The following is a 24,945-nucleotide window of genomic DNA, read 5'->3' on the forward strand; positions in this document are numbered from 1 at the left end:
CAGGCTCAGCTGGAGCAGCTTCTTCAAGAGGCAGATTCAGAATCTGAAGCCTAAGCCATTCAAATGAAAATGTGAAGAAGCTTGGAGAAATAAATTTTCTGTAGAGATAAAATAAAGCCTTTCTTAATGGTCTTGCAGGATAGAGTTAGAGAATAACCAGTTGTGGAGGTGGCCTGGAGTAAAACAGAACCAGCCCAGTACTGCACGGCTCTGGACTCATTTTCCTGCTCTTTCTTGACTGGAACATAATTGGTATAACCTACCTTTTTACTGTTCTCAGGAGAACATTCCTCTCGGTTTTATCTTACTCCACTAGGGGGGGAAAAGATACAGAGGTTTCACCTTTTGGTGCTATTCTCTGACTGTCCTCTTCTTTCAGGCAGCCACTTCCTCTCAAGTACAGTGGGAATCTTTGTTGAAAGCATCACCACTGACCTTCTGCATTTCCAGTAAGCTTCAATTCTAGTAGTGGCCTCAGAGCATCCTTTAAAAACAAAAGGCTGTCACTATTCAACTAACACCAGAGAGGGTGCTCTTGACCAGTCAAGAATGCTGCAACCGGCCTTGTGCTGGCACTCTGGTTTGACTGTGCAGTAATGCTCACATTTTCTTTAACAAACTAGCAGAACCCAAATCTTTAGCATGTCTTTGTTGCTGCACATGAATTCAGTTTCACTTCTGACACCACATGCTCTTCATGGCACAAGAGGTGAACTGACTGTGTTTATTATGATTAACTCGTAATCAACAAAAAGGAACTTAGCATATTGCAAGGAACATTACTGCCTGCAACATGGGTCGATTCAACTTTTGGTAAATACCAACTTCCTCACAGATGACACTCTTTTCATAAAACCCATTTCTTGACTTCTAATATTCAGTGTTACCTTTTTCACCTATTGACTGTCCTTTTCCAGAGACAGATTGAGAAAAAAATTATTTTTAAAATCCCAGCCTCATACGTAAGTTCATTATTTTTATACAAAATCTTCAGGAAGGGGATACTCTGCAATACATATTTGAAATAATGGTTTGTTGTTGACTTACAGATGGCAAATGTGGACTAAGAGATGTGTATGGGGAAGCATGCTTTAGTTGTGTTTTCCTGGATTATTCCTAATCAGTGTTTGAGCTTCACTTCAGCTCCAGTCCTTTGATGTGCAAGGCAGGAACAACTAAAGCAAGACAGAAAACAAAGAATTTGTACACCAAACAGTTATTTTACTCCTTTCTAAAACCATTGCAGTTTTTACGGGAAATGTTCTACAAACTGTTTAAAAGAAATCACAGCTTATTGTGATATATTGAATATCATTAGTCTATATAGACATTGGCTGGGATCAAAATAAGATAGAACTGTTGATGGGGGGAGATAAAGACCCATGTGACTTTTTAACATAAATGTTTTGTTCTTTTTTTTTTTTATTCACCTTAGCCCAACACCCCATTTAACATGGAGAAGGGTTGACAGAAGCAGCATTTTCAGAGGAGTCACTGAGAATTTTGGAAAAGTTTTGAAGATAGAACAAGTCACTCGAGATGATGAAGGAACCTATGAATGTTTAGCCACAAATGATTTAGGAGAAACAAAACATGAGTTCAAAGTTGGTGTTGAAGGTAGGTTCAATGATTCCATAAATGACTATCTTAGGAATATAGATAATTTGATTTCATCTTTTCAGCTAGATACATTATTCTTATTCATATCTAAATCCCACTTGCTGCTGGCATTGTATCCTAGCAGTCCAACTTCTAGGTAGCTTTCTAACCTAATGATTGGTATTGCTCCTTCTCAAAAAATCAAGTAGAAGGTATTTATTAAGAAGCCTTATGGCCTAATCCGAAATGATTTTAATGTGAATGAAATGTACCTTATAGCATTTAAGACCATTTCGGGTAGAACACATACTGTATAAGAGAATTAAATGTCAGAAAACAAGCAAATTATCAATTTTACATGAACAAAACCTACTATTTTTCACTCCTTATACAGTTTCTAATAAAAATACAATTTAGTATAGGGCATACAATCTATTTGTTCATTCCAGTTTATCTAATGTTTAAGATGTTTTTGCAGAAACTGTTCTGAAAGCTAACAGATTAAAATCTGAAATGGTTCCCTGCATTGATCAGTACAATATAAATGATTCTCAGCTAAAATCAATCACTTTTTTCCACACCTGCATCATTTCTATGGAACAAATCATGCACATCTTATATGTTAAATTACTGCTGTCTCAACTGAAACAAATCATTGTGTTGGCTATACAAGTTTTCTCCTCACATCAGATGTTTTGCACACAGATATTTGGGTAGAAAAATAAGTGGTCTCTCCATATGTTCTGATATGTGAAATCAATGATTATGTCTATTCTCCACACATGGATGGGAATTGCAGCTTTGTGAGGATGCTGCACAATCTTTATTAAATATCTGTTGGCCTCCTCAATTGTAAGCATCAATAGAAAGAGGGAGCAGTTATAAAACTAGTTTAAATCCGTTGTGGATATCTAACCTTAGAATGCAAGACATTACTAAGGAATTCCACTAAAGTCACTACAGGGTGTTCTGAATGAACATGCATAGATTTGCATTGTTGGTATAAAGAACTGAAATAAATAATTCTAATGAGGAGCTCTTGTGCTAAAACTTTACAATTTTATTACTGTTGCATAACAGTCTCACAAGTGCATTGCATTTTTTTTAAAGAATTTTATTAAATTTCAGAAAAAAAGATAAAAGATACAGAAAAACAAAAACTACAAAAAACTAAGAAAGCGTCAAAACTCAAGAGAAAAAAAATAGATTACAGAAAGAAGTGACTTCCAACTTTAAACATAAAGGATATATAGCAATTTTCCATAATCAATCCCTTACTCTATATAAAACAAAAATCACATTATTTCTACAAGTCAACCCCTTAGCACATTATAAAAATCACAAAATATCATTGCTCCCTCCCCTTATATTAAAAGAAAAGAAAAAAAAAATATGAATCACCTAATCAACTCCCCCTGCAATAACAATTACTTAATTTTCCCTTCCTACTACTATTATTCTATTCTATTCTGCAGTGTATGAACCCAGTTAGAGTCAGCATGCTAAAAATACACTGATTGGAGGCGGGGAATAGGAAGAGAAAAGATAGCAGGCATAAAAATGGTTAAGCACATGCACTTTGTCATTACTTTCCTCCAGCTTTTGAAGTTTATGGCTGGCCACTGAGGATTTTTTACACACATTTGCAGCCATTACGCAGCTGGCACTTTGTGCAAATTTGCCATAATAATTAGAGATACATCTGAGTTTTTCTCAACATAATCAACTGTTTGACCTAAGAAAAATGAGTACAGCAAAACATTAAAATTCACACGTATGTTTCTTGCTTGGTTGTGATGTATATCCTTCTCTTATCCTCTCAGTACTGGAGAGAATTCAGAGACAACAACAATAAGCATTTCAAGTAATTATCCTTCATTTTCTTCTTACCTTAAAAAAGCCACTTTTTAAGCACACACACACTAAAATTACTTATGCTTGTCCATTGGACTTGATAGAGTATTGCTCACCTTGAAGGGTGTCTGTGTGTATTTGCGTGTGTGCAGGCATGTGTGTGACTAAGAAAATGAAAGATGTTGCATAAGGTATGAAAATGATTCCATAATGCAGATTGCTGACTTCTAGATGTAATTCCAGATGGCTTAAAATATCTCTACAACAGTTGACTATTTTAACAATCTGGAAGAAGAATGTTGACTGAAAAAGTAAAGGCTTCAAAGTAACTGCAAGAGCTGCAAAATTTACCAAATGGCTAAGGAAGTCAGAGTAATTAAGCTGCATAGAATTATGGTTCCAAATTCCAACATAAACCATTGCTCTATTAAATAGGCTACAACAGATGTATGTACATCTGCATTTTCTTAATGCCAACATAGGGCAATGCTATGAGTAATAAAATCTACTAAACCAGCTTGATGGCATTGACAAGATTTCTACTTATTCTCAGAAGTTTTTAATGTTTTGCTGGGCTGAGCAACCTCCTTCCTCCCAACCCCGCAATGTCCGACTCCTTTCCATCTTTTGCATTTGTGAACTGTAAAATGTCAGCACTATTAATCAGAGGTGACATCTCCATCCTGTTCCATCACAACCTAGGAGCTAGTGCTCATTTGGTGGAAGTATTTCACTTGTCAACTTTATAGGCTATAATTGACTCCACTGGACCTCAGTCAAGTTATAACCAAGTTTGGCTGTACCTGCTATTCTCCTCTAAGGATGTAGCTGTGGGTAAAATATGTCAGTCCAGAAGCAACTGGCTGTGTAGATGTTCACTGTTCTTTTTACTCTGTCCTCCTTTCTTTTGATAGGAAGGTGAAGATATATGTATTGGAAATTAGGAATTCATAGGAATGTAAACAGGAAATTTTAACTGGAAATGTATCTAATTTGTGCTTTTTTATATATACTGGAAACAGAAAGCAATTCTTTCAATACTTTCCTAGTTTTTGCAGTGCAAATAGACAGATATAGGTGTATTAGGAACAGCATGGAATAAACAAACATAAACTCGGGGGGGAAATGAAAATAAACTTGAAATTTGACAGATAATGGCTTTCCCTGGGATTTACTTCCTCTTGTACAGAAAGATTAGAAAATAATTTGAAGATAGCAGCTGCTTGACTGTGCTTTCAGGTAAGGACTGAGGACAGGGACATTTACTTTCTACCACCCTCAGTTTACCCACAGCTTTGGCCACTGATATTTTCACCTCTAGTCTTTGATAATAATTGTGGTCTTTTTATCTGAGGGTACATGGATTCTCTTGCATACTTAATTCCTCTGGCAGCTAAGTACATACGTATTTTAGAAAGTGAAAATGACTGGAAGGCTATAATCAGGAATGGAGGAAAGGTAAAAGGGGAATGGAGAAAGGATCTTTACCACTTGTCTTGCTTATTAATTTCTCCAAGGGTTACCTAAGCTCAAACATTATATGTGTCCTGAGTGGAGGAAAGCAGCCTAGGTAAAGGCATTTAAAATAAAAAAATGCTTTCTAGGGAAAATGTAAGTTTTTTCCCTACCTATCTATCATTTTTAGTCTGTAGCTGATCTCTCTCTCTCTCTCTCTCTCAGTGTGTGTGTGTGTGTGTGTGTGTGGTTTGTATGTGTATTTGTGTATGCAGGTTTCAAATAACCACTGCAGTTCTAAATTGGAATAGCCTACATATTAGAGAACAGAAAGGAGAAAATATTTTTTTGGCATTCATTAATATTTTTCATTCTAAATCACTCCAAAGTAATTGTGCATCTTCAAAGAATCAGGCTGAGAGCATCGCCAGATGGCTGCATTGAATTGCTACCTAGCAGTCCTTGAGCTAGCAGAAAAGTATGCCAGCATAAAATTTTCTGCCCTGATTGCTGAGCCTATTCTGCTGCAAATATCAGGCTGCTGACACACGGTGTCCTTAGTATTTTAACATGGGGAAAGTTAAAGAAAGCGACATTCCCCATCTTCATTTGTCTTCCTGCTAATCATCACCTGCCAGCAGGAAAGCAGCTGCCAACCACTCTGCCTAATGTAGGGTAGGATGGACAAAGTTAGTTGGATGCTTGGAATGGTGTTTTGCCACCTTCAAACTGTCTGACTAACCAGATATAATAACCTATTAGTTCAATTATTTCTTAACATATGCCTAATGCTTTTCTGAAACTCATTTACCAAAATAGACACAGAGTTTGCAGGCATGGAAGCAGGGCACAGGATAAAGCAGGTGGAACAATTGATAATGAGCTACTTCAGTCCATGATTCAGGAGAATGAAAGTTCCAGCAGCAAATCCAGTCACCTCCACATACCCAAAGACCCAAAATAGAGCAATAAAAATGCTGACAAGTACAATCATGTGAAATGGCTTGTTGGCAAAAGCAGTGGAAAAATTATAATGCAATCTAGTGTCTACCAGGATGCCCAGGTGCTTCTTACAAATAGTACTGCTGAGCCAGATACCACCTACCTTGTACTGGTGTGTCCAGTTTTTCCTAAGTGCAGAACCTTACATTGTATTGCATATTGTTGGGTAGGGTCCAATTTTCAGGTCTATCAAGGACCTTTTAAACCCTGAGGTTCTCTTCTGAAGTGTTAGCAATCCTCCCCAGTTTTGCATCATGTGCAGACTTGATCAGCATTCCTTCTATCCCCTCATCTAAGTCATTTATAAGCATGTTGAAGAGTAATGGGCCTAGGACAGGGTCCTAGGGGAACCCTCTGCATGCCTCCCTCTATCTAGACATAGATATATTAAGAACCAAGCTTGGTAAAGTTGTTCAACCAACTGCAAATCCATGTTTTAATGGGACCATCTATCCCACATTGTTCCATTTTATCAACTAGGAGGCTATGATCAATACAGTACATTCACAGCATTCCCTTGGTCTATTAATCTAGACCCTTTGCTGAAAAAGAAAAGATGTAAGGTTTGTTTGGTATGACCTATTTTTAACAATCCCATGCTGGCTTCCAACTTCATTCTTTTCTAAGTGCTTACAAATCCACTGCTTGATTATCTTTTGCAGGATTTTCCCAGGTGCTGATATCAAGCTGACTGATCTCTAGTTTCCTGGGTTCTCCCCCTCCCCCGGTTTTTAAAGACTGGAACAATGATAGTGTCTTTGGACATTTCCCCTGTCCTCCAGAAGTTCTCAAAGATTATAGTCAGTGGTTCTGAGATCACATCCACCCGTTTCTTTAGCACTTTGAGATCCATCCAGTCAAAGCAGTTAGATGTTCTCTCATCATCTTCTTACCTATTTTGACCTGCATTTCTCTTCTGCCCACCATGGTGTGGCTTCTGAAAGGTTGGGCCATTGCTTTTTTCATTTTGTGAAAAAGAACAGCTAAGTGATAAGATGTCAATCAACTGGTTCTGTGTTGTAGAGCTTTTCAAAGTCCTTTGTTGCTATGCTAATTTTACATCCAGAAAAAAATCTCACACTTTTAAATATAAGCAATCAAATTAAAAATGCATTTTAGTTTTCCAATGCTTTACAATATGAAGTCATGGAGTTAATAACATGAATTGAATATTTAAAAACAATGAGATGGGTAACAGGTGGGCACACTTATCTAACAGTCTTCATTCACAGTTCTTTTCTTTTTCTTCTTTTCTTTTCCCTTCTGACTTTATCTGAACATGTAATTATCAATATAGATCTGGAAAGGATAAACTCACACTCCTTTGATCACTGTCACTGCCTCCTTTGGGAAAATCCCTTTATATTAGATTTATCTTTGCACTAAGTCTATCTTGAGTTTCAGAAAACTGTGCTCGCCTATTGTTTTCAAACAACCATACCCCTTTCTTAATTCCGATCATTTATGGATATGGTAAACATTATACTGGAAGCGTAAATCTTCTAAAGCAGTTTTGTGTCTAAATTAGTAGCGCTTATCATCAGCTGTGATGTGCAGCTCCCTCTCTATGACTGTTCAGTACCCATATTTCTGTACAACCTTGAAATTTTCAAACATCTGTTAAGTTATATTGTACTTCACAAGGCTACTTTGTGCATTCATAAATACAGAATTACTATTCAGCTTACCAGAACAGGAGACTTCATCCATCCAATCATCCAATCATATAGTAAGACCCCCCCCTTTTTTTTTTTTTACTTTTCTTTTGGTTTATGCACTTAACTTGTCTGAAGTCTTCACCTTGAAAATGTAATGCATGAAATGGCCACTCCTTTATGCAGTAGTGATTTCCCGAGCAATCATTTCCAAACCTGTACTGTCAGTTCAGCCTCTCTCACTATCATCTGGAAAATTTGAAAAGCTGAGTAGGCCAGGGGACAGATCTCCATGCATATTATATTGGGTTACTGTTGTTCTAAAATATTTCTTCTATTAAAATAGAGAGCATTACATCTTGTGTCTTTTCTGAGCTTTGTGAATATGTACAAGACAAATTTAATGTGAATTGTTTAGTGCATATACAAAGAAGACCAGAGATCTAGAACAAGGTGGCCTTGTTCAGCTTCATGAAATATATTTTATTTAAGCCATTTTTTTCAATTGTTGTAAAGAAGCAACTAATATTAAACAATTAAATATGCTGGTGAGCTTCCTGGGATAATTAATAACTAACCTGATATAAAAAAGGGAATTCCTATACTATCTAGGAATTCTGAACATAGAAACACAGGATGCCAACTAACAATTTTCTAATTCTGTCACTGCCAGAGTGCCAAAGAGAGGAGATCCTTGATTTAAAACAGTGTTCCAACAAATATTTCTTTAAAAAATCATTTAAGGAAGAGATCTGAAACTCACCTTGAGGGCTTTTCAGAATCCCAGGAGAGAAGGCACTGTCCACATCTCAAGGGGGATGCTGTTCCAGAGGGGAAAGGCCATAACAGAGAAAGCAGCCTTCCTCAGTCCAGGAATGACAACATTTAATAGAGGGGATGTGGAGTGTACCCACTCTGCTGGAAAATATGGGCAGGCAGAAATGATTGGAGATAGGCAGTCCCTCAGGTATCCAGGCCCTGTGCCATGAAGGGCTTTATAGGTAATAACCAGCACCTTCAATTGCACTTGGAAGCCAACTGGCACCAATGCAGCTTGTGTAGCAACAGTGACACATGTGCATACAGAGAAGCACCCATTGCATTCTGTATCAGCTTATAGTTTCCCGATGGTCTTCAAGGGCAGCCCCATGTAGAGCACATTGCAATAATCCAATCCTGAGGTATCCAGGACATGGATAACTGTCTGTAAGGTCTTTCAGCTAAATATTTCAAGACTGTTAAGCCACTGGAATTCAGAAGTTTTGTCCAAAGATGCTCTGGGGTCACAAATACAGACTCAGGAGCTGCATGTATGCTGCCTTGCAGTAGACAAAGGTGAGAACATTATGTTAGACTGTTCTTTAATCAGCCTTTGCTAGATTTGATAAAAGAAGGCAGTAATTTTGTGCTGTGTTTCAGGAACTCATAGCACCATGAGGACCCATAGGAATCGGGTGGGGGGGTGAAGTTTACAGGAATGTTAATCCAAGAGTTCTCTTCTACTCTGGGTATACTGAAAATGGGCATCAGTCCCTGGAAAGCCATATAGTAATAAGTTCACCACAAGGGACTAATCAGAAGAGTAATCCAAATCTAGTCCAAGAGTTGGAGACAGCAGTACATAGGAATCAAACTAGAAGTATAGTCAGGATTTAGTCAGGAGTCAGATCAAACAGATCAAACAGGTCTCAATTCCTAATCATGGAGCAACAAAGCATAATGTTGCAATCATACTCAACAATTTGCCAAGTAAGCTATGTCTCTGTTTTCACTCTGGATGGCAAAACCCCAATCAAATTATGCCAGTGCATGATTAACTCACATCTGGCACACATGATTCTCAAGGATGCTCTCTTTAGTTGGCTAACTGGTCTTCTACACAATAGCACTATTACTCCTGTAAGGCTTGTAATATGGCTTCAGACTCCACTGAGATGGAAGAAGAAAAGTTTTAGTATATCAGGACTTGATGGCAGGTGTGTGTGTTCCCAGTGGGCTGTCAGGTGTGACTCAAAGTGCTGGGTGCCACATATAAAGCCCTGCATGGTCCAGGCTATTTGCAGGATCACCTGTCTCCCATCATTTCTGCTTGCCCAACCAGTTCTAGCAGGGAGGACATGCTCCAGGTCCCTTCCATTGAAAATGGTGTCTTGTTGGACTCTGGAGTCATGACTTCTCTGTGTCAGCACCTACCCTATGGAACCTCCCTCCCTCCCTCCCTCCCTTCCATTGTGTTTGTGACTTTGGGTATTATGGTTGTTCAATTGTTCTTTTTAACCCTTGTATGCTGTCCAGAGTCACTTTTGTATGATAGGCAACCATATAAATTGTATAAATAAATAAATCACAGACTAATAGAAAGAACAGGCCTCATGTCAGGCTCTTACAGAAAATCTTACCTTTTCTTACCAGAAAAGTGGAGATAGTAACAATCACAATAGTTGAGAGACTGGAAAGGTAGTGTCCCCTCCCACTTCTTTCTCAGTTCCTTTCTATAATCTTGACTCTGGGCTTGTAATCTTCCCAAAGAACTTTTCGAGGCTGACTTCCTCATTCCTGCTCCTCTCCTACCTTCACAGCCAGCACATAAACTCATTTTACAGTCACATTTAGAGCAAATCCCTGATATCAGTTGTCCTGATATGATTCTTAAAGCCATGATGTGAGGGCAGGATAAAGTACTGTAGGTATAAGAATTATCTGAAAATCAGATTTGAAGTTTGGATTGCAGCTTTCTAGGATAGTACCCTTCTTGGATAATGGAGATAGCTTGAGAGCATTTCTCCACATTTTAACCTCTGGTGAGCTTGAGTTTGAAGAGCCAATCACAGTTAGAAATCTTGCAGAGATCAGCAATGAATTATAGTCATGTTGTAATCAGTTAAGAGCTGGTTGTTTGAGGGTGTGAGGGTAGGGAGGGGGCGGACAGCCTGGTTAAACAAAAGCTGAAAAGGGAGAAATATACCTGGTGAACATGGCCTGTCCAACCTGCTTCCTTCAGCAACTGTTGTTCATGAATGCCATCTGCTGGTTAACTAACATAAACCCTCACACAGAGTAATGCTCCTTTTGTTTTTCCCTGCTTCTCTTTTCCTGTGGCGAATTGTGCTAATGCTGAAAATTTCTTCCGCAGCTTTTGAAACATTCTCATTCAGCTTGATAATGGAAGTTTTTTTTTTTTTTACCCCCCCACCCAAATAAAATTCTCATAATGATGGACTCTTCTATTTACTTTGGTTATGTTGTATTGGAGAGGTGCAACCATTTCCTGTCATTTGTAGTACATTCATTTCACCAGAGATCTGCATGGAACCTGCAATGAAACTTTTTCTGATCAGACCTCATGGAAAGCCGGGCCAGACAGGTTGCAAAGGGAGAATGAGGTTGGGGGAATTGGGAGATGTAACACCTCTTTCATGGGGGAAGAAAGCCATCAGGAAAACAGGATAGATTTTGATACAATATGGCCCATGCTTTAGAATTGAATAGAACAGAACAGAACAGCTTTATTATGGTCTGTGGCCTGCCATGCTTTATTTTAAGGTTCTTCATCTTGCTTTAGTTCCTTCTCAGCTCAATCTTCTCAGCCTAATCTTCTAACAAGGTTTCTAGTCTCTTTCACATCATCTCATTTGCTACACCTTTAGATATGCACAAAGTCTTTTTCACATTATGTTTTATTTGTTTTATCTATTTACTAAACATAACATTTATCATTTCACCCATTACGCATCTAGAGAGAATTTAAAACAAAACAAAACATGAAACTGGACACATAAAAGCAAACAGCATGTCAAACAATACAATGTTCGAGAGATTTGTTTTAATTAACATGAAAAATTAAGTGATACAACTTTCTAAAGCCATGAAATCCTGATGGCATGAAGCACTCTTTACAACTTCCCTAAAGTAAAAAGTAAGAAGCCAGTGCATTTCCCTTTAGAGTTGTTCAGTTGGTATTTTGCTATCAAATACAGGAACAAACAAATTATCTAGAGCTTCATAGGTCAAAAGAAACATTTTGAACTGTAGGAAAATGAACCCTGAAAGCAAAGACTAATGTAACATAATCTATAAACTTTTTGTTGTTTATTCGTTTAGTCACTTCCGACTCTTCGTGACTTCATGGATCAGCCCACGCCAGAGCTTCCTGTCGGTCGTCAACACCCCCAGCTCCCCCAGGGACGAGTCCGTCACCTCTAGAATATCATCCATCCATCTTGCCCTTGGTTGGCCCCTCTTCCTCTTGCCCTCCACTCTCCCTAGCATCAGCATCTTCTCCAGGCTGTCCTGTCTTCTCATTATGTGGCCAAAGTATTTCAGTTTTGCCTTTAATATCATTCCCTCAAGTGAGCAGTCTGGCTTTATTTCCTGGAGGATGGACTGGTTTGATCTTCTACAGTTGCACAAAAGTCTAGCCACTGCATTTTGCGTTATTTTTAGTTTCAGATAATCTTATTTATAGGGTATAAATATGAGGTGATTAAAGCATGATTTATATGACCAGATTATCCTTCAAGTAACGGCACAGCCAGCACACTAGAGAAACATTGTTGCATCAGGTTTGTGTGTGTGTGTGTGTTTGTTTGTGTGTGTGTGTTTATGTTAGTAGTAAAATGGTAATTACTTTTTTCAACAGAGCCACCCACGTGGGTAAGCAAACCAAAAAGTGGAGTTTTCAGTACTGGTGAAAGTTTTGTACTGTTTTGTGAAGCTATTGGCTTTCCTGAGCCAACTATAAAATGGAAAAAGAATGGCATTCCTCTCGAAGGTAAGCATAGGATGCAAACCTACAGTTCAATAGTAGTGAACAGCTATATAGACTGGTCTTTTCCAATATGATGCTTCCAGATACATAAGATTTCAGCTTCCACTATCCCTATTCAGCTTCCATTATCCCTAGCTATTGGTTATTTATTTATTTATCATATTTTTATCACCGCCCATCTCCCCCACCAGGGGGGACCCTGGGCGGTTCACAATAAAAACAATTTAAAATTCAGTAAAAATCATAAATAATGCCAGTAATCAATAAATATATACAATACAAATAAATATATAAAATACCATTAAGTCCAAGTAACGGCGGATCTAATTCAGCCCACAAGCCGGTAAGACCAATCCCGGGCAGGATTAGGAAACCAACCAGCCCCAAGAATGGCTCTTCGTCTTCCCACTCCAAGCATGGTAGCAAAACCAGGTCTTCATTTTTTTTCTGAAGTCCAGGAGAGAGGGGGCTAACCTCACTTTTGGGGAAGGATGTTCCAACATATCCAGTTAGGATTGGTTATCCTGACTGGATATGTTTCTTACAATCCAACACCACCAAATTAGGAATGCTAGTATGAAAGAAGCACAGTGAGAATGTTTAAATTTAATCTGCTTCATTGGACTGGCTTCCCAGTAATAGAGATACTATGACTGATTGACCATTTGATAACGTTGTCTGGATTCTTTTTGTTCTCAGAGATAATAAGCTATGTAATTCCAGTCATAATGCACATAATATGATGGGACCTGCAGTTTAGTAGCTATATTTGACTAATTTCATCTAAACATTGGATGAAGCTATGGATCCCTGAAAGTTTTGGCATGCTGAGCATATTTAGATGGATGCTCTTGCATAATAGCCTTTGAGGAGATGTCCAATTAAAAATAGCTTGCACATCCATTTACAAATATTTGTTTGTAAATATGCTTATCTCCCTAGAAAAAGGAAAAAAAAAAAAAGCCAAGGGAGAACAGTAACTGTCCTAGAGAGCAGAAAGGATGGCAGGGAACAATTTCACCACCACCAGTCCTGTAGCAGCCATTTTCTACGGCATCATCTCAAAATACCAGATGTGTCAACCACGATGATTGGGAATCTAAGCCCCCCCCCCACCAATTCATATCTTTGTACTCACATATAAACAAAGCAAAGAACAGTCATACAAAGAAAATAAAACTAAGAAAAGGCTGCCATATAAAATGGTGAAGTCTCCTTCAGTAGAGGTCTTCAAACACAGACTGCATGGTAATTGGTCAGAGATGTTCCACCAAATCCTGCCATAAGCAAGGGATGGACTAGATAACCTCAAAGGTAACTTCCAGTTCTCTAGTTGTATAATTGTAAGAATCTCACTTAGGAAGATTCTACAATATTTTATATTTAGCATAGGAATTAATCATGCCTAATGGAAGGTAATAGCCCAAGATGAAAAGTGAAATATAGTGATGCAGTTTTCATGGCAAAAGTACAGAAGTGGGCTGCTATTGCTTTCTTTTGGGATTTTTTAATTTCCAGTATAGTTTCTAATCCCTGTTATTCCTTGGTGGTCTTCTATCTAAGTATTAGCCAGGCCTGGCCATATTTAGCTTCCAAGTTCAGAAAGGCTGAGATAACTAGACTCTAGATAGAAGGTTAATGTTGAATAACCTACCTCTAGGACAAGAACAAGAGATAAGTTTAGACAGTTTGTGATTAGGAAAGCAGCCATCTGCAGTTTGTTTTAAGCTTTAAAGGTAACCATGTGTTACCAGCATGGTATTTGTGGGTGCAGCTAACCAGGGAGCATCCTCATAAACAAGTCTAAAGCAAACCATCTGTGAGTAGTTACATCTAGAAATGTTAACCTTAAAACAAAATAAGCCTTGTTTGCCATGTTGATGTTGTAACATTCCTTGTTAGTCATGTAATTAAATTTGTTTCAATGCAGCACATCAAATAAAAATTAATGAATGATCTCTGCACATTCTCGCCTTTTCTGTAAGATAAGTGTCTGCCATAGGAAAAAATAGGGCTAACAAAGAATTGGAAATCTCTTATTCAAACAATTTCTTATCATATTGGCAGATAATGAAATAAAATCCAGCAGAGCTGTTTTTTCAACAAGGGAGATCAGCATCACAGACTTGGAGCTGAGTGACACTGCAGTGTACCAGTGTGAGGCTACCAACAAGCATGGCACCATCCTTGCCACAGCAAATATTGATGTTCTTGGTAAGTTACTGGGAATAGCAGGTTAATAACATACCTGCCATGCACAAGGTTCAAAAAGGAGTTTTATTTGAAGAGAACTACTGCCTCTCACAGGAGAAAATGCTGATCTAATAAGCTAAGGGATAACAATAACTGTCCTAGAGAGCAAGAAAGGATGGCAGGGAACAATTTCACCACCACCAGTCCTGTAGTAGCCATTTTCTTTGAGTACCCATGGTATGATCTCATGTGATCTAATCACATCTGTCTTGGTATGCAAGAGATGTTGTTAATTATCATCAATTAACAAGGTAACTCAGTACTGGGGGAAGGGTGTGTAAGGGTGCATGGTATAGAGTAGGATGATCCACAGGTCATCATAGTGAGCAACCCAAACTTTTTAATATCCTTATTCATGCTCAGCATCAGCACCTTCTCCAGGGTGTTGTGTCATCTCATTATGTGGCCAAAGTATTTCAGTTTTGCCTTTAATATCATTCCCTCAAGTGAGCAGTCTGGCTTTATCTCCTGGAGGATGGACTGGTTTGATCTTCTTGCAGTCCAAGGCACTCTCAGAATTTTCCTCCAACACCACCATTCCAATAGGGAGAGTGGAGGGCAAAAGGAAGAGGGGCCAACCAAGGGCAAGATGGATGGATGAGTTTCTAGACGTGACAGACTTGTCCCTGGGGGAGCTGGGGGTGTTGATGACTGACAGGAAGCTCTGGTGTGGGTTGGTCCATGAAGTCATGAAGAGTCGGAAGTGACTGAACAAATAAACAACAAATTTATGCTCAGAATGACATTTGTACAAATGATGGTAATCTAGTAGGAAAAAAAAACTGTTCATACCACTGATAGCAATGAAGGGTGATATCCTTCAGTGTAGGGTTTTAAAAGCTAATTATTGCTGAACCAATTTTTCAACCAAATACATTTTCTACACTTTTAAATCCCGATTATCCACTAAAAGATGTATTTAATTTTCTAGCGTTTTACAGTAAGAAACCTGGCAGCTAACAATAGGAATGATATTGTCTTCTGTGCTTTAGGAAAAATGGAAAATATGCCAGCAGTAGGAAAGACTGGTGGTTTTTCCAATTTCTAAAAAAAAAACCTTTGAGCCAAAAGGGCATTCGTTGCCACCAAAGGTGAATTATTTGCAGAATTCCTTATACTGCCAAGGGGCTACAGTTAATACAGCGTAATTTCGGTGGAGTGTAAAACCATTTCTGAATTCATGGTTTGTTTGTGTTCTAATCTCTGTAGGGTAAACCAGGGTTGAATATTCTACAAGGTGCAGGTGCCTTCCAAACTTCTGCTTTGTGGCTCTCAGAGCTTCCCTTCATGATCATATCCCTGAAATTTGTTGAAAACATTGCTAAATACAGATGGAAATTCGGAAAGTCAAAAAAGAGCATTAAATCCTCAGAAAAGCTTTAGCATATCTAAAATGTTGTTGTGGGGAAAATAGGAGGAGGAAGGAGTATTAGGTATGTTCCCCACCTTGAATTATTTGTAAAAATAATAAAGGTGGGATAAAAAATAAATCTTAAAAAAATGGCCAAAAGCTCCTACTTATATCCATTCCCTGAAAGATTAGTAATGTCCATAATTTCTCCAATGTCTTTCTTCTAAAAATCCACTTGTATTGTTTGTGATAATGAAAAAGTAGATTAAGAGATTTCTAAGAAAGGAAGTAAGTATAGATCAAAGCCACAAAATATTTTCTGCCTAAAAGCTTCCCCTCCCCTATTGGTAGACCTAACTTGACTCTTTCTTTGTTAATCCACATGTGCTTTTTTAGATATTCCCCCCGAAATATTAACTCCAGATGGCGAAGAATATGTTGCAGTAGTGGGTTATACAAGTCACTTGTACTGTCAGTTTTTTGCAGTACCTACACCAGATATTTCTTGGTAAGCTTTTTTTCAGTTCCATGGTATGCTCTTTTTTCATAAATTGCTGTTGATATTTTTTAATCCATTTATATTTGATTGCCAGGATTCAGTTGTACCACAAAAAATACATGTTTTTTTTTAAAAGAAAAAGTTGTACAGTAACAATTGCTGATTATAGAATAAACATAAGGTACCTTTATTTTAAATATTTCAAAGTGTTAACATGACAATGTTAATGAAGCTGTACATTGTTAGTCACAGAAATGAAAAGCCCTCATTTTGCTCAGAGAGTTTCCTTTCTCAGTAGTAAATTATTTATTATTTATTTCTCAAATTTATCACCACCCATCTCCTCCGCAAGGAGGGACTCTGGGCGGTTCACAATAAATTAGACAAATTAATGAAAAACCAATATAATTTTGAAAAGATACCAATGTACTCCAACCCTCCTCAAAATTTCCTACGAATTCCCTCAGATGGCAAAGAAACTTATCTCAAATTTAGCTTCATCTGTTTGACAGTTTGACAGAACTTAAACTAGTCTGCCCCCTTCGTACTGTCTCTCTGTTCTTTATCCATTGCTGTGATCAAAGAATTCTAAAAGCTCATGTCTAATTCTGCATCCTTTCTTTGCCTTGTAACACTAGCAGCATTTCCATCTGAGCAGTACAGAGAGAGAGCTTTCCAGAAGCTCCAAGAAAACTACTGTCAGTCACCAAACCTCTAATAATCCCCAAGGCCTTTCCATATTTTTCACTTATACACATGCAAATACACTGATGCACAAGGATCTCAGTGCAGATCCTGAAATGCAGAGATACATAAGCAATTAAATATTTATCAGTTGATAATTGATTTGATCCATACTTCCTGGAGTACAGATCAGAAAGTAATGTTCCTGTTTGTTAGATCTAACATACCTGTCTACCAAATTGTTTCTTTAATGGTGCAGAATTAAAGTGGAATCATTTTCCATCTCTGTTCTGCTGCTGTTATGTACATAACAGGGTTAAAGCAGTAATAATCAAAGGTCACTCTCTTTGGGACTGTCCATCCCTAGTACTGTTTCTAGTAGCTTTGGAAAATTCTGTACCTTTTGATGGATACAGATAGAGATAGAGATAGAGATAGAGATATCTATATTTTATAGAGAAATAAAATATATCTCTACCTCTATCTCCATTCTATATTTACAATATATCTATATCTATACTATCACTATATACTATACACACATACACATACACAGACTACCACAACACACACACACACACACACACACATCATACATACACAGTATATCTATATGTATATATACACACATATATATACATACACAGTATGTATGTGTGTGTGTGTATGTATGTATGTGTGTGTGTGTATGTATGTGTGTTTGTGTGTGTGTGTGTGTGTGTATGTGTATGTATGTATGTATATATATATATATAAAATATAAAATATGAAAAATATTAGAAGGAGAGAGAGAGAGAGAAATGTGGAAAGAAAGAGAAGAGGATGACCAGCAGCAAGGTGGATGGACTCACAGTGGTGATGGGTGGAAAACCTGAAAGACCAGGTTAGGGACAGATCATCATGGAGAAAATCTAGCTATGTGGTCACTAAGAGTCGACACCAACTTGATGGCACATGATCAATCAATAGAGAAGTGTATACATTTAGATAGAATGCAATTATAAATATTTATTTAAAAAATGTCTGTTCCAAAATCAGTAGTTTTTGAATGAGCACACACTAATGTAGAAATAATTAAACAGATGTCAAGTCTAGACAGGCTGAACATAGACATCTGTTAACTCCATTAAAGTAACTCCTGTAAGTGTTTGTTGCTACTAGGCATTCAGATGCTTAGAAGACAACCTTTTGCCCTTCCTCTTTCACATCTATGTGAGAATGCTGGGAGAGGTCATATGGTGGCACAGGGTGCAGTAACATCAGTATGTTGATGATACCCAGTTGTACATATCCACATCTGGCTGACCAAGCAATGCTGCCCCAGTGCTGGCCCAGTGCCTGGAGGCTTTAAGGGTTTGTATGGGGAGGAATTGGCTTTGACTCAACCCTAGCAAGATGGAGTGGCTCTGGGATTTGGTCCCCCTGGTTTGGATGAGAGACCATCTTTAACTCTTGATGAAGTTGTACTCCCCCAGATAGAACTGGTGCACAATTTGGGAGTCCTCCTGAACTCACGGCTCCCACCAAAACAGCAGGTGGCAGCCATGATTGGGGAGCCTTCAAAAATATCCATCTTGTGCACCAATTGCACCCATTCTTATACTGGGAGATCTTGCTCTGGTCCCTCACGCCCTGGTCATTTCTTGGTTGCATTACTGCAGTGTGCAGTAGATGGGGCTGCCCTTGAAGACTATCTCAAAATCACAACTGGCCCATGCAATTTCCTTGATTTGCTTTTTTTTTTACTAACACTGGCTTGCTATTATGCCCCTCCAACAACATATTCGAAAATAATTTTTCCATAAAACAGTTTTAAAAACATACCATAGATAATTTTTGATCTTTGAAATCAGTCTTGCTACTTCTGAGTTGGTGCTGTTAAATTAGTTCTTAACACTATGCCTGTTTTTATAGGTTGTCTTTCCAACATGGCTTCTTCCAGGATTATTTTCCCCTTTCAGAGGAATTACTGTTCAGGGAAAATAAAAAAGTGCTGTTTATAAATAAATAATAAATGCATACATCTGATTGCAAATTCTTTGCTAGGACTAAGGATGATAGCATGCAACTTCTTGAGGTGGATCAAAATGGAACCCTGGAGATCAGAGAAACGAGGAAGGAAGATGCTGGGTTTTATACTTGCTTGGTGAAAAATTCTGCTGGGAAGCGTGCAATCACTGCTACTCTTGCTGTCAGAGGTGATATTAACATGAACGTGAACAATTGTCAAAGATTTGGTTAATTTTATTGCACAGAGGAGAGAGATCCTGTTTAATTTTAAGAATATTTTCACCTTCTCAGACGGTGGCATCATGCCCTGGAGAACAAAGACAACTATATAACTGTTTCCTGCACTGATGCAATTGCTGCATGTAATTCTTCATTCAAAATCAGAAAGCCTGTTTATATCCTTAAAGAAAGAGAGTTGCATAAGTACCTTAGATGTCCGAGCAGGTTCCATTAGGGCATCCCCGACAGATGACCATCTAGCCTCCAGTTGAAAATTTTGATCAAAGGAGAACTCAATACTTCATGTGGCAGCCTATTCCACTGGCTGACCACCTGAACAGTCAAGAAGTTGCTTCTGAACTCTAGCCTAAACCTCCTTCCTTATAGTTTTAACATAGTTGCTTTGGTCCTACCTTCTGGGGCAACCGAGAATAAGTCTCCTCCTCCTGTGTAACAATATGTCATATTGTTTGAAAACTGAGATTGTCTTTTCAGTAGGCTAAACATATCAGATCCTTCACTATCTTAATAGCCGTCCTCTGAACACGTGCCAATTTGTCGTTGACTTTTTTGATCTGTGGTGTCCAGAATGGAACTCAATATTACAGATGAGGTCTGACCTGGACAGAATAGGGTGAATAACTGTGTCACATGCTCTGGACTCTGTGCTCCTATTCACATTTCCCAGAATAACATTTGCCTTTTTGGCAGCTGCATTACACTGTTGGCTCATGTTTAACTTTGATTGACAAAGTCTGATCTAAATCTTTGAGTAAGTGTTGATTCCTGGCAACTGCCTGGACAAGTCCCTGAAGTTTCTTGGCAAGATTTCAGAAGTGGTTGCATCCTTCCTAGGGCTGTGAGAGAGGTACTGGCCCAAGGGCATCCAGTTGGCTTTGTGCCTAAGGCAGGACTAGAACTCCTGGTCTTCCAGTTTCTAGCCTGGTGCCTTAACCAAACTGACTCTCAGGTCTAAGTTGGTACACCCCATTGTTCTTTCTTTTACCTTACCCTTTAGTAAGAGAGGACAAGAATTTATTGGACATCTGACTCTTGGTATTATTGTAAATCATTTCCAATTTCAATGTACAGACCTGTGTGCATCATTGTGGATTTCCTATTCAAAAGGACAGACCTAATACTAATAGAATAAATTTCTGTGCATTTTCCTTAATTATGTCTCATTTTGTGCATCCAATCAGCATGTTTAACTAATCAGCAAAAAATATTTGCAAATGTATTAGTTACTTGGTTGTCAGGAGAGAAATAAGAATTGTTTTTGCCATTTTCACATCAGTCTCAAATGATTAAAATGGTCAGGAATTCCATAACTGTAACAAGCCCCTTAGCTACTATTGTAAAAAAAGTAGAGGGGGAACATAGTTTTGCAAAAGTTGAATGGGGGGATAACTTTTTATTTATTTATAACATATTTATCTCCCATTTTCATTTCTTTTAATCAGCTGTGCCCTTCTCACATCAATGATGATAGTGTTTTGTGCATACCTTATCATGTGGAAGTATCGGTGTATGGTAAAAACACTTTGGGATGTTTATAGTGTTCACCACATATAGTTCGACAATAAATATGTCAAAGTATTTTGTGAAATGGTTCTATCACTTTATTGCCTCTGCCATTTGTATTTTGGTAAAGCAAAATACATTTTGGAGTGAAATACCTAACAGAATCCAAAAGCGATTTAACAACACAAGTCACATTTTTAAGAAGGCTATATACATTTCTCTCACATGAAAAATAGGATTAATAAATATTAATTAATAACAATTTATTCCCCACTGTCATAGGAATCAAGAAGACAAAACTTGTAATCCATTTTGCAAAACAAAACAAAACCCTGCAACACATTTTGCCATTGAAATGCTATTTTACAACCAAATGTCTAAACTCTTCATGCATTTTTTTCTCCATCTATTAGATGCTACCAAAATTTCTATTATACCTAAGAATCCACAAGTTTTGAAATCACATTCAATTTTATTGAAATGTCATTCTGAATGTGACTCACATTTGAAACACCAGTTTAAAAATTCATGGAAAAAGGATGGAGAGGATCTTGAAAAGAATGACACTGAGGATGGGAGGTAACAAGAGAAAACTTTGTCCTTATTCTTTTCTTTTAACATAATCAACTTGCATTTCACAGGAATAACCCTGTATTTTTTCTGTATGACAGTCTGACTTTTACCATGCTGTGTTTCGGGATTGCTTCTGCATGAGGACCAATTGAGACTTGATGCCATCCAACCGACCCAAAGGAATAAAATAAAGAACACAACAGATATAGGAAAAAACCTCATATTGCACAGTGAGCACAGGGCTGGAAACTCTGCACGTCAGCATGTGGCAATGTCCTCATTCCTAGTCTACACCACTTCATACACCACAAAATGGGTCACAAGAAAGAAGCCAAAACACTCCTTCTATAAGAGACAGTCAATTCAAGTAGCAGAAGACAGTGGTAACTGTGTTTAATGCTCCAGTAGTGCCGTCTCAGCCCCTAACAGGTTACAGGCAAATTGGCAGGAGCAAATATACATAAAAGAATTATTCCCATTTCAGTTATATACCCATCCATCTCCAGAAGTCACTGGGCTAGACCAGCAGAAATCATATCAAAGCAATTGCGTTATCATTTCCATTCTGCACTGAGTTGTCATGAAATCCATTTTGAAGGGATCAGATTGCAGAAGGCCAATAGCTAGAAAAATATGTGTTGAGAAATTAAGACATCAAAACGAATGAGTAAAATAAATCATAAAACATTTTAAGCAATATGATTCCTTTATATTTAATTAATTAATATTGTATCTTCTGGGCAGTGCCCAATAGCTAGTCACTTTCCTTTTTAAAAAGATAAATAATTGAAAGCAAAAGTGTATATGAGTTATCTGCTGATGGTATCACTAAGGGAAGGATGATATTCACTGAATGTATCAAATATATATTAAAGTATATAGATAAACGGTGTAAAAGAGGCACAAAATAATACCTTAAATATTATAAGGCATTAAACAAACAATAAAATACATATTTTAAAATGAACACGAGTTTTAATACATTTCAAGGACTAACAAAGAATAATAACAAGAAACACTCTATTGTTTTTATCAGGAAAAATAAAATATTTTGTTTTCAGCATGAGGATTAGATACAGTGATAAGAATAGAATGCCTGGTCTTTATCAGCAATGCACTGCATTACTAAGTTCCTCTATGTATATCTTGCTGGTTTTAAAATATGTAAAATTGCTTTCCCTTTTGGTAATACAAAAGGGAAATACATATAGTTCTGGAATACAATAGGAAGTTCCATTGTAATCCTAGAAGGACCTCTAGTGGGGAAATGTTACATTTTATGTATATAACAGTGGAAATACAGCATGATTAGAAAGTTTACTTGTCGTGATTATCAGCTAATTAGATTGTATGGCACATGATTTTTTTTTTAAAGATTAGGTTTGAAACATGTAAAATTATTTAAAGATTTTAAAGAAGAGATTCTCAATAGACAGCCAGATATGTTCCCTGAAATAAATATGTATCTATGCAAGTTCTCCATCAAAACTGTTAAAAAAAGCAAATTCTACTCCAATTTTATACCAGTTTTGTGTAATACAATATAAATAAATGTATATATTTCTGTGCAAGTCATGTATGAGCTCATACATCTTGTATATGTGAAACCACCACAGGATCATTCCAGTATAGACATGTATTTCTAACATTTTGATATTTAAAGATGTTGGTATTTACAACATTCAGATGTCATTATGACGACTTGTATTCAAAAAACTGAATACACTTGTATGGAGACTAAAACATCCTGTTTCCATTTATTTTTTGCTGGTACAAGAGTTCCAGTGCATTCCTGCCTGCATGTACAGGTTTTCTTCAATTTAATAACAGGTTTTTGTTTTAATCTGTTCAATTGTGTCCATTATTTAATATTCAAGTTATTCAAGTTATTCATTCATGTCCATTCAGATATTTGAGTTTTTGCTTAACAAACTAATTCTTGAAAGTGTGGTTGTTAAGCAAAAACTTGAATATCTGATGTTTCAAGAAAGGACAAAATAGGTAGTTCTGGTATATAGTTGTTTCATTAGGTGCATAATTTGTATTTTCCCTTACAGAATAATTATTAAAAAGGATACATTGGTTATACAAAACGTGGGCTTAGAAGATGAGGGAGTGTACACCTGTGAAGGAACTACGTTGCTTGATAGTGGCACAGATGATTCCCGCATAATTGTCTTGGGTAAGTGAATGTTGTTCTTGTGTTACAAACTAATTAATATTGCCGATATAAATCCCTTTGGGGAAACCTATTCTTAGTGCATCTCTGCAAACTAATGGATTTTACTCCCAATTCTGGACCCAATAACAATATTAGTTTAATTCATTATAGTGACATTCCCTAAGCTCACACATAAAATTCAGATTTTTTCCCAACCTCCTTTTCTGACTGGATGTAAAAATTATAAGGATGGCAAACCTATCATAGTTACATGCATTACATAAATAGAGATATTAGAACACTTTCATTTTTGGAATTACTGTTTTTCTTTAACCACTTCCTAAATGTAATTATGTTGTTTTTTTAAAAATTTATTTAGTCATGTAATTCAAAGCAGTGGACATAAAGTTCCATCCAAGGCATTTACCAGACTCAGATTGGCTTAACTTCAGCAAATTGAATCTTCACAGTAGAGGTGTGATATAACACTACCAATGGAACTGAGATTTTAAGGAGGTGATTGGACATTAAGAAGACATTGCAAATAATTATAATAATTAATAATTACAAATCCAGTGTTGAAACAAATCAAACACCCCTTGCAAATATTGACAGAAAATAAACATTGTATAAATTGATTAAATAGAACATGTTAAAGGAAATGTAGGTTACTAAGTTCAAACATGACCTCCAGGGGAAAGCAAGATAGACAAATAATAGCTTAATTAAATATATTAAACAAAGCTGTTGGGCTATAATTCCATTCTAGCAGTAGCTTCACTTAATATTACAATGGCTCAGCTTGGTTTATTAATCAGTTTGCTGTATTTAAATTATTTTACCTTGAAAATGGAGACCCTGGCTTTTCCAGCTTTTAAAGCAGCATTTCTTATTAAATTTGAACACATTTTTAGATATATTGATGAAAGAGCACTATGTAATTTTGATTCATTTGCAGCTGGGTAAAGTTAGTCTTTTCCTCCCACCTTTCTTTAATTGCATTAAAATTATATTTGGTTGCCAATTTTATCACAGGACTGAAAATGTTACATCTAACCACATTACCCTTAGCAGAGAACAATATCTTGCTGTCTTTTTAAGGATCCTGCATGTCTATTTTTAACTATCTATCATAATCAGGTATTTATGTAGAATTCTCCTCTACTTCTTCATTTCTTTCCAGTTACTAGAGCAGTTGCTTAATAAGAATCCTACTGTGGCTGAGACAAGGAATAAAATTTGACCTTTGTTAGGGAACATTTCTAGCTACTATAGAAGGCATACATTTTTTTTTCTCCATTGAAGCAGAAAGAAGTATCATATGTCATACATAGAAAA

The 24,945-nt window shown here is 37.1% G+C and overlaps 1 protein-coding gene across 1 annotated transcript in view; it reads left to right on the top strand.

Moving 5' to 3' along the window:
- Positions 1 to 24,945, top strand: part of CHL1 (cell adhesion molecule L1 like) — an 88,283-nt gene that overhangs the window by 31,304 nt on the left and 32,034 nt on the right. Inside the window, exons 8-14 of the mRNA XM_063291600.1 lie at positions 1,436 to 1,617; positions 12,205 to 12,336; positions 14,401 to 14,547; positions 16,334 to 16,445; positions 19,167 to 19,318; positions 21,287 to 21,452; positions 23,504 to 23,628. Coding sequence (XP_063147670.1) covers positions 1,436 to 1,617; positions 12,205 to 12,336; positions 14,401 to 14,547; positions 16,334 to 16,445; positions 19,167 to 19,318; positions 21,287 to 21,452; positions 23,504 to 23,628 — 1,016 coding nt within the window. The remainder of the gene's footprint in view (positions 1 to 1,435; positions 1,618 to 12,204; positions 12,337 to 14,400; positions 14,548 to 16,333; positions 16,446 to 19,166; positions 19,319 to 21,286; positions 21,453 to 23,503; positions 23,629 to 24,945) is intronic.

This window comes from Candoia aspera, chromosome 2 (genome assembly GCF_035149785.1).
Source record: "Candoia aspera isolate rCanAsp1 chromosome 2, rCanAsp1.hap2, whole genome shotgun sequence".
Lineage (NCBI taxonomy): Eukaryota > Metazoa > Chordata > Lepidosauria > Squamata > Boidae > Candoia > Candoia aspera.